The sequence below is a fragment of the Heteronotia binoei genome, chromosome 7 (genome assembly GCF_032191835.1).
Source record: "Heteronotia binoei isolate CCM8104 ecotype False Entrance Well chromosome 7, APGP_CSIRO_Hbin_v1, whole genome shotgun sequence".
NCBI lineage: Eukaryota > Metazoa > Chordata > Lepidosauria > Squamata > Gekkonidae > Heteronotia > Heteronotia binoei.
Window position 1 is genome coordinate 55638728 of NC_083229.1, and position 13757 is coordinate 55652484.

At 40.6% G+C, this 13757-nt stretch overlaps 1 protein-coding gene across 1 annotated transcript; it reads left to right on the forward strand.

The window, feature by feature from the left end:
• Positions 1-1877: 1877 nt before the first annotated feature.
• LACTB2 (lactamase beta 2) lies at positions 1878-12041 on the forward strand. Its single transcript, XM_060243655.1, has 7 exons — positions 1878-2063; positions 3075-3238; positions 5318-5444; positions 5847-6025; positions 7596-7744; positions 10363-10444; positions 11807-12041. Exons 1-7 carry the CDS (start codon positions 1942-1944, stop codon positions 11848-11850), a joined length of 867 nt encoding a protein of 288 aa, XP_060099638.1. The 5' UTR covers positions 1878-1941; the 3' UTR covers positions 11851-12041.
• The last annotated feature ends 1716 nt before the right edge of the window (positions 12042-13757 follow it).

Here is a 13757-nt window from a genome sequence, read left to right on the forward strand (position 1 = left end):
TAGAAGGCCCTTCCTGGTACCCTGCTTTGGGACAGGTACCCACTCCATGGCTCATGGAGAGCTACATTTGTAATTACCATCAACCAAAAGAGCCACATTACTGCATGCCCTGTGTGCCTCCCCACCAAACACGCACAAACAAAAACAAAATGTAACTATTGCTATAGCCTTTTAAAAAATCAGATTAAGATTACTTCTGAATATGCAGTTTTATCTCTCCCCGCCAGTGTTAAACGTAGCCAGTCCTAATGTACCTGCAGTGAGGGGATGGGCTTCCATTTCTACCTTTTCTCTCCCCAGTATGAGGTGCAGTAGCAAAGGAGACACAGTGACACTGCCAAGGCAGATTATAAAGAGGGAGGTCAGGAAGGGATGAGCCAATGGCTTGGCTCTTGTGGCCTTTTCTTATATGTCCAGGATACTGCTAATCACCACTTTGGGGTCAGGGAATTCCCCCCACACAGGGCCCAGGGATCCTGGAAGGGTTTTTTACCTTTCTCTGGGCATAGAGCAAGGATCACTGGAGAAGGGCAGGAGGATTGTGGTGAAATTCCTGAACTGTGTAGGAGGTTAAACTATAAGACCCTTAGGGTCCCTTCCAACCCTATGTTTCTGATGCTTGGAAGAGTTGTCCAAGGAGAAAGAGGAATGAAACCACCAGCACCCCACTTGATGGCAAGCTTGGTCTTTTCCTAGGTGCCTGCTAGGGTCAGCTTGCTGTCTTCCTGGTAGTCACCTGGGTGCTGGGTTGAGAATGCAGAGGTTGCAGAGAAGGGTGGGAAATGTTGTTCAAGAAGATGGGCCCCTTTACTTCCATGCCTGGCATGAGGCATGGTCCTCATGCAGCTTACACATCGTCCAGTTCTTCCAGCAGCTGTGAAGATGGTGTGAATACATAGTTTAAAAAACAACCATAAGAAAAGAAATAATAGATTTGGTCCCCCCCCCATTTATTATTCAGCAAAGCAACCAACCATTTTGTGACAGAAATTATAGTTGCTAAAAGAAAAACACCACCCCAGAACAATAACAGTTCATTATGCTTAATTCATCATAGAAAGACACACTGTAACACGGTACTCAAAGAACTGTAGCGATGGTCTCATACATAGGTCTTAGTGAGATTTGGACCTACATGCTGGATGTGCAGTCACCTAGTACATACTGACACAGAAGCACCACTGCTATTTTATTTTTCTAAAAGATGAGGCAACAAAGGGAAGATATGGGGAGTGGGTAAGCACAGGGAGAGAAGAGTTTCTTTTAACAGTTGCCTACAAGAAGCTAGGTTTTGGTCAACATAATGTTCCTCTCTGGCTGTGGGTTCCCAGGTTAGAGTACTCCCTCAGGTCCATTCAGCAGAGACAAGCTGGCTCAAAACATCAGTCATTTATTTGCAAGGAGACAACATCAACAACCAACAACTTCAGCTAACATACAAAAGTGGAAACTGAAACAAGAGCTCCACCTAATACGACCAAATTAAATCACATTAGGGAAGGAGCAGACTGTTCCATTACATATTTATGTGTATACAATAAATATACCAGTCAGTCGAGTTTTTGCGACTCTTGTGGAACTCCCTCCTTTTAACACTATTACAGGACAAAGAGCAGCCCCTTTATATATGGCCACCTCATAGAGAAGAAAAAACGCATACTGTATTACTTTTTTAAAAACTGGAATGGGCTCTGTGATCGAGATGCATTTCAGGATTAAACAGAAATTCTGGAGCTCGAAATGTTCGTTAGCCAACCCCTACCTGCTCACTAACCTCCGTATACCTTCTCCACTCGTTGCTCTTTAATTCCCCACCCCTTTTGTGGGCGTGGCTGAAAGGAAAGGCAGAACCATCGTTTCATAATAAGGGGGGAGGAGCAATAGAATTCTCTTTTTTCGTTCTCGGTGGTTGGGCCCAGCGAGCTCTGCCTGGACGCGAAGATGGTGTCTGTGCTACCGCGGGTGGAGCGGCTGTCGGCCCGGGTGATTCGCGTGCTGGGCTGCAACCCAGGGCCCATGACCCTGCAAGGCACCAACACCTATTTGGTGGGCACGGGGCCCAGGTAGGACGCAACAGCGGCCTTTAGGCAGGACTGGGGGCGAGACGGCGCTTTCTAAAGTGGGCTCTGCTCCCGCCAGTGAGGGAACTTTACACCCCCGTGCGAAAGCCGCAAAACGCGACTCAGTTACACTAAGGGCTTATTTCTCCTTCCCTTAAGCTCCGCGAGTCAGTGAGTAGCTGGCTACTTAGCGTGAGATCAGATACATTCTCAGAAAACGAGAGACGGGCCAGGAGTGGAGAGAAGTTGCTGCTCCCTCACTGGCAGGTTTGGCGTATTTTAAATAAGAAAAAGGCAGGCAGCAATTCAGCAGGGAGAGATTTTCAGATGACCCGTCGCGCCTGTTGTGCCTCTCACGCTGCTTTGAAAGGTGCTGCTGGATGCCTTGCCTATTGGGCGGGACGAAAAGATCGGGGGTGGGGGGTGGGATGCGGGAATAAGCCTGCACCTAACATTAGATTGCAAATAAAACTGCATTTATTTTGTTCTATAAAGACTCGATAAAGTTTGGGTCCAAGTCATGCGAAATCCAGCTTTTGCAACTTTGTACTTTTTCTCCTTTATACATGCCTCCAGACATGATCAGAAAGGCTGAATACTCTCCCCGACAATCCTGGGTCTCAGTCTGTTTTCTCTTTTTATCTCTGTCACCTTTGCACTACATGGTACTTTCCCATTTACCCATAAGACTTGCAGTTTACTAATAACTTCCCATTCCCCCCTTCATGTGATGGTGCATTCTGGTTTCCCATAGTAGGTTTACCATCATCCTCGCATTGTTGCCAGCCTGTTTTCTGGCATTTCCCCTCCCAAATTGTACTTTCTTAGGTACAGTAAGTGATGCAGTATCGTCAAATTACATTTTTAAAGATGCTGCTATATCCTGGAGTAAGGAAATTCTTGGCTCTGTGTTAATGTGATCCAAAGATTGATTGCCAGCATGTTTTCTATTAAGCATGTCTTGGCTTTTGTACTTAAATCTGTGCCTTGGGGTGGGATCTGCCTTTAATATAGAAGGATCCTTATTGATTCAGGGGAGCCGGCTGTTCCTGAATATATTGGCTGTTTGAAACAAGCACTTACAGAATTCAGTGTCTCAATCCAGGAAATTTTGGTGACACACTGGCATCATGACCACACTGGAGGCATACCTGATATCTGTAAAAACATTCCAAGTGGTAAGTACTTCAGTGTAACAATGAACTTGAGGGGTGGTTAGAACAGAAAGAAAAACTAAGACAGCTGCTCCTTTTTAATGGTAATATTGCAGAGAACTGTACAACTTCAGGACCCTAAAGAGCGGGCATAGAAATACCCTAAATAAGTAAAATAGTTTCATGCACAGTTGGACAACCTTATTAACATAGTACAATAAAGCATTTTTCACAGCTCATCCCAGATGTTGCAACATGTATTCCAAATACAGGGGTGCATGTACAAAGACTGCAAACTGAGGCAGGATAGTTAGGTACATACTTGAAGTCACTCTTGTAGTCTGACATAGACAGGAGAAAGAAGATGATAATGATATTGAATTTATATCTCAGCCTTCACTGTGAATCTCAGAGTGACTCACAATCTCCTTTATCTTCCTTCCCCACAACAAACACCCTGTGAGGTTGGTGGAGCTGAGAGAGCTCTCACAGAAGCTGCCCTTTCAAGGACAACTCTGTGAGATTTATGGCTGGCCCAAGGCCATTTCAGCAGCTGCAAGTGAAGGAATGGGGAATCAAACCCAGTTTTTCCAGATAAGAGTCTACAACTTAACCACTGCACCAAACTTGATCTTTCAGCTATCTTCTATGGTAATTTTCCATGCAAACAGGGCCGGTGCCAAGTTTTCTGGCTTCCTAGGCTGGGAGGATAGGGGCCACCCCCTCCCTCCCTGGTGATTTTAATCAGCAGGAAGGCACCCAGGAGCAGCCACTGCCCTCCCAAACCAGTGAAAAGTCCAGCTGATCAGTGGGTCCTTTAAATTGCTAGTGCTTGTTCCTGGGCACGCTCCAGATAACATGGGAGTGCCAGCAGAAACAGCAGGGCCGGCCTTCCCCTCCATTTAAAGAGCCCGCTGACCAGCTAGGTATGCGGCTGCTCCTGCCACTCTTCCCATGTGATTTGAATCACTGGTGAGGGTGGTCTTCAAGCCACAGTGGAGGTGCTTAAAGGCAGCCCCCACCCTCCCAGGGGGCGCTCAATTAGGCATTCCCCCAAGGCCACGCCCTAGACAACCACTTAAAGTCACCTAGCGGGCACCCTGGTCCTGCATGCAAGAGTTGCTTTTGGCCTGTAGACAAAAGAAGAACAAAAGAGCCCTGCTGGTCCATCTAGTCCAGCATCCTGTCTTACACAATTCCTCACAGTTCCTCAGGAGGGCCAATAGCAGAACTTAGAGAATGAGACCTTCCCCTGATGTTGCCTCCTGGCTCTGGGATTCAGAAACACATCATTCTCCTTTAACTAACTTTGCAAAGATATTTTCCATTGTGTATGGCAAAGTTTGCCTTGTGCTATAACAGAACAAGAGCACTCTGAATGTATGGCATTGTGGTCCAAGTATGTAAACTGCAGCTGAGCTAAGTCCTGGGAAAAGATCAGGAAATCAGGTTTTTCCTTTGTACTGGTGCTAGACTGGATGCTGTGAGCCACAAGTTTTATTGCTGTCCCCTTGGTTGTGCTTCTGATACATGACATATCCTTATTCCTCCCCAGTTTGTGACTGTAAACTATATTTAAACAGAGGCTAGATGGCCATCTGACAGCAATGCTGATTCTATGAACTTAGGCTGAGAGAGGGAGGGCAAGAAGGGTTGCATCAGTGCTTACGCTCTTTCTTACACACCCAGGGAAATGCTGTTCGCCACTTTGGGGTCAGGCAGCAATTTTTTTCCAGGCCAGTTTTGCCAGGGATCCTGAACGGATTTCTTTTTTCTTTTTTGCCATCTTCTGGGCAGGTGTCGCTGGGGGTGTGGGGGGAGAGGTATTTGTGATTTTCCTGCATTTTACAGGGGTTGGACTAGATGACCATGGAGGTCCCTTCCAGCTCTATGTGTACCTATGTGTATGGAATAATATTAACAGCTTAACTGAAAATCAGAATAATTCTCTCAAAATATAAAACAGATCAATACATTTTTAATTTCCATATTTAAAACCTCAGTGTGGTTTCTTCTTCCAGAAATATTTCTAAAACATTGCAGTGTACCAATGGCTGCTAAATATTGTATGAAATTTATTCTTTTAAAAAAAAAAAAAACTAGCTTCTGAATATTGCATAAGTAAACTTCCCCGTAACCCACATCGTGAAGAAGTAATAGGAGAAAAAAAGCAAAAGTATTCATACCTGAAAGATGGAGATGTTGTCAAGACAGAGGGTGCTACTCTCAGGTAAATGTCAATTTTGTACACTGACTACTGTGTATATGTAGTCTCATATGAAGAATTTTTAAAACTGTTGTGTGTTGCTATTACATACCCATATGAATTAGATTGGACTGACCACTCATTTATCCTCTGATGACCATGCAGATTATCACACAACTTGGATGGCTTGATTTTATATTGTCCTGATCTATCATATAAACATGAGAGTTTTGGTTATTCAAGATTTTTAATTGTTTAGTATGTGGTTCTTCTATTAATCTATAGATCTTCTGTTCTGCAGGATATATTATTTTTATAGAATACTCTGCATGCTATCTAACTGTCTGTGATGCATAATGGCTTCTTGAGAAATTTGAGAAATGAGAAAATGCTTGAGAAATTTGTACTCTCTTTTTTTTTTGGTAGAGTGTTGTATACACCTGGACATACAGATGATCACATGGCTTTACATCTCATAGAAGAAAATGCTATCTTTTCTGGTGACTGTATTTTGGGAGAAGGGACAGCAGTGTTTGAAGACCTTTACGATTATATGAAATCACTGGAAAAGCTACTGGCAATGAAAACTGATTTAATATACCCTGGTTAGTATCGCATTTGATTTGAATAATTAAACCAACAATTCTTGGTTCCTGTGTTCTACTTGCACATTCCAAGGCCAAAATTCCTTGTATGTACCCTGTGCCCAATAGACCTTTCCTACAGCTCTTTTCTGATCATTGGATTTTCACAGCATGTCATAGCAGGTATGGGGAGTCTTCCTCTCTTGATGTACAAGGAATTCTTTTCATACTATCCTGTTCAAACTGGAACTCTAGTTTATTATCTTGGAACAAATGGCATTGTGTTTGCCTCCTTAAAAATGTTTTGCACAAAACTAGATTTCAGCCTTCATTTGAGATCTTAGTCCTATCACAAATTAGTCTATGGATACTTGGAAAATAAGTGACAGACAAAACATGGAATGAATTGCGTGCCACTAATTTAAAATGGTTAAAATGATACACATGCATATGTACTAGCTTGCTTGTTTTGATAAATGTTCCTTTATAGTTTTGATCTTGTGACATTTGCTGAGTCTAAAAATGACTGCAGTGCATGAATATTGAACAAAACATATTGAACATGAGAACATGCTACATAGATTTTTATAATTTATGAAATACCTTTACTATTCCCCACATTTGTTAGTGAAGATTAAGTGCGATAATCCAATGTATGTCATCCTGAAATCTTTGGATGAAGGGCTTCAGTCAATGTGATAAGCATATTTATTCAGAAATGTGTCCCACTGAAGAACAAACTACCTGTTAAACATAGAAAAAGGAAGCCTTATTTGTTTCCTTTCCAAAATGAAAAGCAGCTGTGACTATTTGAATGGAGATGTGTGGGAATGGTTAATCCTATCCCTGCTGGCTGTATTTATGCTTCATACTCTGCTTTTACCCTGTTTGCTGAGTGCCAGATGCATGTTGGTCCTTGTAAACAAACATCTGAAACTCTACAAGTGAAAGGCCACTGGGGAAGGGAACCTGGAATTTAAAGGTTCAGCTGAGAGCAAAAGGGTTGAGCAGACCTTCCTCTGCCACTCTTCCCTGACTGCTACCCAATATCCCCCTCCACCCACTAGCTTTTTATTTTTAAAAAACTGTCAGCAGTTACTTATGCTTGATTTTTTTTTATTAGGGTATGGTTTGCCTCTGTTAAGTACCTGAATTGTGAAAATTACTTTGGCCACTAGAGGGCGTATGTTTTCCTATATTGAACAAAACATGTTCTGAACAAAACATTTCGGTTCTAAATTTAATAGTTAAAGATTGATCTATATCTTATATTTTATAGCACCATTGGTGTAAAGACCATGTCTGCTGTCAAATTCTAAAATACCAAAATCTTGTATTTAAATTTCGTGCTGCGGATAGCAGCGGAAATTGCATCTTCTGGAACGAAGTTGTTAATACTTTTTTGATTCACGTATGCTGTGCTACAAAATAAAATTGGAACAGATTAGCTCTATATTTGATAGCCTTGCACACCCCTTCCTTTTGTGCCCTAAGTGAAGGATTTTGCTGTATGTTTGTTAGGGAGAAATGATTTTATCCCTGCAACATAACATTGTAAACATGTCTGTATAACTTCTTTTTTTCCTTATAGGACATGGTCCAGTGGTAAATGGTGCACAAGCTAAAATCCAAGAATACATTTCTCACAGAAATGCACGTGAAAAGCAAATCTTGAATACCCTGCAAGAGAATACTGGGAAATATCTCACAACCGAAGAACTTGTGAAAATTGTATACAAGGTATTTTTCTTTAGGTGACAAGCAGCTTGGGGCTAGATTTTCAGATTCTACCAAAATAGAAGTGGTAGATGTTTTGCAATAGAATTAACATTTCATAAGGATCAGTTTGTGCAAATCTTACAGGATCAGCAAAGCAAGGCAGGTTAACTTGGCAAGCTGCTATTTTGCTTTTGTAGGACATAATGACTTTATTAACTCTTCCAAACCAAATTATTTTGGTAAGTTATCAACGGAATTGCAAGGTTTTTTAAAACTCCAAGTATATTAAAAGATAAAATTTAAAAATCACTTGTCGATACCTTGTTTGTTAGCCATAGAGAAAAAATTTCAGAATTTTAAAATGGGGACTTGGAATACAAACAGTTAATTAATGATGATGATGATATTCTGCACAAAAGAAATGAAAAGTAGAAGCTATATATCTTCCCTCCATAGGCAAGCTATAGACAGGGCTTTTTTTCTGGGGGAACGCAGTGGAACAGAGTTCTGGAATCTCTTTGTGGAAACAAAATTATTTTTTAAAAATGTTTAAAAGTTCAGGAAGGGCACCCGTCTGTTTCTCCTTCATTTCTCTCTTAAGAGTTCTGGCACCACTTTTTTTTTTTTTAAAGGCCTGGCTATAGATACAAGTGGTTCACATGCATTAACAAATTAATTCCATAATATGCTACCTCAGCATACCTTATGGTATGTGTAGCTAGCTGCACTAATACAAGACATGATGTTATTCCAGCATCATAGATGCGTGACAAAGGCTTTATAACTAATAGTACCAGAAGGGTAGCTGTGTTATTGTATTATAGCAAAATAAAACAGAGGTCCAGTGGTATTTTAAAGACTTAATAACATTTATTTCAGCATGAGTTTTCAAGAGTCAGAGATCACTTTTTCTGAAGAAAAGCTCATGCTGGAACAAATGTTAATCTTTAAGATGACACTGGACTTTTGTATTATTTTTATAAATACACCAGCAGAAGTGTTAAAAATCAGGATATAAGAGAAAGGTATAGAATTGCAAAGCCTACCATTCACCATCAGATTCTGGAATATGACTGCAATAAGAAATTTGAGTTTGCATATACAAGGGTTTCTAACATACTGAGCTGGATTCATACTAAATTGGTAATTTCCACTAGTTTCCTCTTCTCACTGTAGATCCCAGTCCCCTTCAAGTCTTTCCTCAGGGACCCTTATTCTCCAAGGGCAGCATTTTGTGGAGATAAGAAGTCTGCATTGGGAAGGGAGAGGCAGGAAACCTCCATTGGCTGATGGAAAATGTAGTCTAGATCTACTGCAATGAAGAAGACTACAGTAGTAACATCATAAAATGGCAATTTAATGCTGTGAGGTGAAGAATAATAGAACTATATTACTCTGAGATAACAAGCAAAAGGTTACATAAGAGCAGTAGCCAGAATCCCTTTCTCAGTGACATTACTTACAGCTTTTGAAACAGGACAGGGGGTAGAGATTTAGAATAACTGGCATAGAAATCAGTTGTTCAAAGTGTGTGGGGGAAACATGCCCATTGAGCTTACACAGTGTGAGCTTATAGTCTTCAGATCCCAACCAATTATTATAGGATACTACCCTACCACTCCTTTTTGTCAAGAAGTGCTCAAAAATGCTTTACTTTAACTGTGGTTCAGTTCTGTTCTTAGCACTAGAGTGTTTTTTTAAAAAAAAACCTTCTTGCCTCAGTAACATTAATAGGATGTCTTGTTAGTTTATTTGAAAGTTTTATCCTATCTTTAAAATATAACCAGGCCTCAGATTTAGCAGGAGCTCACAGGATTACAGCACCTGAGCCTTTCTGTTTGGTTCCCCCTCCTCCTCCCCACCTACCTTGTCCATTGAATCGTAGGTGCAGCTGCATAACAATCCCTGGATTAGGAAAGCAGGCAGCCAGCCAGCCCACACCACCCTTTCTCCACTTCTTATGTGATTTTGGATGGTGGGTGGCTTGCTACCCTTTTGACTGAGAAGGGGGGTAGCCCAGGAGAGCCCCAGATGAGCAAGGCCTGCTTGGGCTGGTTGGATCTCTAGCCGTCCCAAGCAGACCTCACTTGACTGGGGCTCTCCTTTCTTGCATCAGTTTGCTTTTGGCTGGTGGTGGTGGCCTATACTAGTGAGTTATGCTAATGAGCTCTGCCACTTATTATTCTACAAAACTACCCTTGAATATAACATATCCTCCAGGTGACTTGCAGAATAAAATTGCTTAATAAAAATCACTATATTTCTTTATTTAGGACATTATACCCTACCTTTCTCAACAAAGTCCCAGGAATCAGTTAAGCCAAAGCCCATTCAAGCTGCTCCCTAACTCTTTTAAATAGCTCTGTTCTACAGCCTTCTCAGAAGGCTGCTGCCTTATTCCTTCTGGGAGGCTGTTCCAAAACTGTGTAGTGGCAGCAGAAGAAAAGGGCTAGGCCCTGACCATCAGAGACCCATAGGCATAAGAGTGAGGGGACTCCTTGGAGACTCTCATCTGAGAAGTATAATTGCTGCATGAGTTCACCTGGGGAGATGAACTCTGTTCACATAAGACATTGACAAAAGCTATACATGTAAAATGTTGCCTTTAAATCCATAACCATGTTGTTGCTTCTTTGTAGGACACACCTGAGCACTTGCATAAAGTAGCAGAAATTAATCTCACACATCACTTGAAGAAACTAGAAAAAGAAGGAAAAGTGTGTAAGTAGTTTTGTCCTTTGTGTGCATCTGCTGCATTCTAAAAGCATATTATTTTACTAAGTTGTTTGTATATACATTTTCTCTGTGATGAAGAATACTAAAAAAAAAAACCCAGGGTTTTCTAGGCTTAGGACATGGAGTAAATATTAAGGGGGTTATGTTTATTTCTTTATTTACATTTTTATCCTGCCCTTTCTCCAAGACCAACATACATTGTTCTCCCCTCCTCCATTTGACCATCACAACAACCCCATGAGGTAGATTAGGTAGAGAGAATGTGATTGGTCCAAGGCCACTCAGTATGCTTCATGGCAGAATGGGGATTTGAACCAGGGTGTTTTAGATCCTGGTCTAATGCTTTTATCATTAAACCAAGCCAAAAAATAAGAACACATACATGTCTCTAACACTTGTAAATTTTCACAATAGTTCACTTGCCTACTCATGCTCATTTAAAGTGTTTTGAACATATACGTTATTATGCATGTGCACTGAAAACAACCTGTTTCTAAAAATCTGGGCAGCCTAGGGAGTGATGCCGAGTTTGGATCTTAATAGTATGTAGAGATTGGCAGGATAAGCCATGGGTACAAGAAATCCTAATTCTGACTATAATTAGCCCTTCCTGGCAACACTTTTCCCATGCTCTACCTAAATGTAATGATTAGTGACGTCTGTTTCAGCTTATCTGAAGTGTGTGTGCACATGAAAGTTTATACTCAGAATAAAACTCTGCTGGTCTTAAAGGCGCCACTGGACTCAAACTTTGTTCTCCTAATTTTGTAGTAATTGAAGTGGAATTCAATCTTTGTTAAATTATTGTCAACTTTCACAGCAAGAATTATTTCATACTTCTTTATCTGTTATGTAAAAATCTTTAACCCATGGAGCTCACAAGGGTGACAGATAAAGGGATCAGTTTTGATCACACAGATAATATACAGTAGTTGCCTAGGAAATGCCCGCACCAATCAATCATTTGGGCAAACATCCCAGCTGCTCATTCTATGGTAACATTCAACATTAGTTTATTATGGATTCATGTAAAGGGGTGGCGGGGTCTTACAAGGACTCATGCGTTGTCTTTTAACTTTTAAAAAGTCGTAAATAAGAATATTGCTGGAAAGGACTTAACACTAAACTACTTACACAAGCTAATGGATTCTGGTATAATTTGTGTCTTGTTTTCTCTGTCATTTTTAAAACAAAGTAGTTCAGGGTTCTTAAGTTTTCTGCTGGTTGAGTTCAGATGTATGATGTTTGCATAGAGATTTTGTGTGGACTATTAGACACGTTTGTTTAAATGATAGAGATTTGAGAGACGGAACCTTGCTTACTCATCTTTGTGTTTGTTTTTTGCAGTACATGAAAATCCTCCCAGTTTGAGGTGGAAAAGCAGTTTATGATGCAGAAGCAGCATGGTTATGGTATACATGTGCTTATCTATATTTTGTGAAATTTGAGAGCTCTGAAATCACTTTGTTCATATGAAGTTATAAAAAGTGCCTGAGTACTTAATCTTTCTTTGTGAAAGATTTATTTTGCTGCAGAGTAGAATGAAATAAGTTAAATAAATAAAATGAAATTGTTCATAGAATTAGTGTTTTCTCTTCTTTGAAGTATCAATATCACATCAGTAGCAAATTAAAAGTATATTAAAAGCCCTGTTATCCAGCGCTTGATTTCCAGAATGCTCAGTTAACCAGCATCACAGAGGACAAGCTCCTTCTCCTTCAGCCACCATACTTCTGCATCTTTGGGTGCATCTGTGTCCCACTCCTACCTCTCTGGTCACATAACTGGACTTTTGATAACTTGGTATTGCCAGCTGATGTCATCCTCTGGTGCCTCCTTTCCTCTCAGCCTTCCTCAAGCTGCCTTTGCTGGAGAATGCCTGAACATCTGTCACAATTGATTAACAAGCAACCCCCATTCCCCACAACTGTCAGACAACAAAGCTTTTGCTCTAAATCCAGTGGTGCTTTGCAATGCATGTGCTATATGAGTGGCGGGTTTATTGAATAGAGGGCCCATTCTTAAGAACTGCCATTGCTGTTTTAGAACACTTTAGCATCAGTGTTTACTGCTTGATGCTGCTTAAACTGCATAGTATGAGAAGAAACTGCTACTGCCTGAGATTGCACATAGACAGGGCTTTTTTGAGGAAGAACGCACAGGAACGCAGTTCCGGCTGGCTTGGTGTCCGAGAGTGTGGCCTAATATGCAAATGAATCCCTGCTGGGCTTTTTCTACCAAAAAAAACCCTGCACATAGATATGTAAACACTAGTAGCAGCATTATGATGAAAGTTCCACATCATCCCAAACTCGGCAAATATCATTTACTGGTTGCTTCCACAAAGAGAACAGGTTCTCTCAAAGGAATATGACCAAAGGATTTGAGAGCTGTTTATGTCTCCACTATATAAACTCTGATTATCTACAATTGTGTATGGTCTCTCATCAATATGAGAACAGCTTTTGAGGGAGGAAAGAACACCTAAAACAATGTTAAACCCTGCCTTAAAAAGCATTTCACTAAACTTGCAAAGGAAATGTTTTATAAGCTTTTAAAATATATTGGCTTTCATTACTCATGTCACCTGTTTGAGGCACTCCACTGTTATCCCTATATTTACTCTTGAAAAGCACAGTCTGGGGAGTACTGAATTGTTGTAGAGGAGGGGCATGTGATGGTAAATCAAAGTGACTTTCTGCTAGTGGTAGAAGAGTCCAATAGCACCTTAAAGACTAACAAAATCAGTGGTAGCTTTAATGAGTCACTGCCCATTCTAGCAGTATCTGAAGTTGGCAGTAACTCATAAAAACTCATACCCTACCACAACTTTTATTAGTCTTTAAAGTGCTAATGAACTTAGTCTGTCCATAGCAGTGAAAATAATAACATGGCTACAAGGGTGAAAGTATCTTACAATGCCTTTTGGAGAATGTGTCTCTAATGAAAAGCTTTAACAACTGTCACCAGCATTTCAACCCTCTTTTGTACACATGGGATCTTCTTTCTGCTGTGCTGTATGAATATAAGTGGTGGCTGAATTTGTAAAATACACTTTTTACTTGAAGTCCTGACCTTCCACAGAAGCAAAGTTTGGTTGAATAAGTGTTGGGAGTATTTTATTTTAAATAAAATTACTTATAATTTGGATGGGAGGTCTTTAAAACAGAGGTCTAATATTTTAATAAAGTGCTCCCCTTTACCAGGTTCTTTTTCACATTTTGGTTCAAATGAACAATGTATGCTGGTTTGACATTCGTTTGTGTTCCTTGATTGCTGTTTGTAATCTCTTTAGTTG

Excerpts from the sequence above, each read along its gene's own strand:
- LACTB2 (XM_060243655.1), top strand. The coding sequence starts at position 1,942 with ATGGTGTCTGTGCTACCGCGGGTGGAGCGGCTGTCGGCCCGGGTGATT. Across the intron at positions 3,239-5,317 it reads CTGTAAAAACATTCCAAGTG|CTTCTGAATATTGCATAAGT; the intron begins GTAAGTACTTCA and ends AAAAAAAACTAG. Across the intron at positions 10,445-11,806 it reads AGAAAAAGAAGGAAAAGTGT|TACATGAAAATCCTCCCAGT; the intron begins GTAAGTAGTTTT and ends TGTTTTTTGCAG.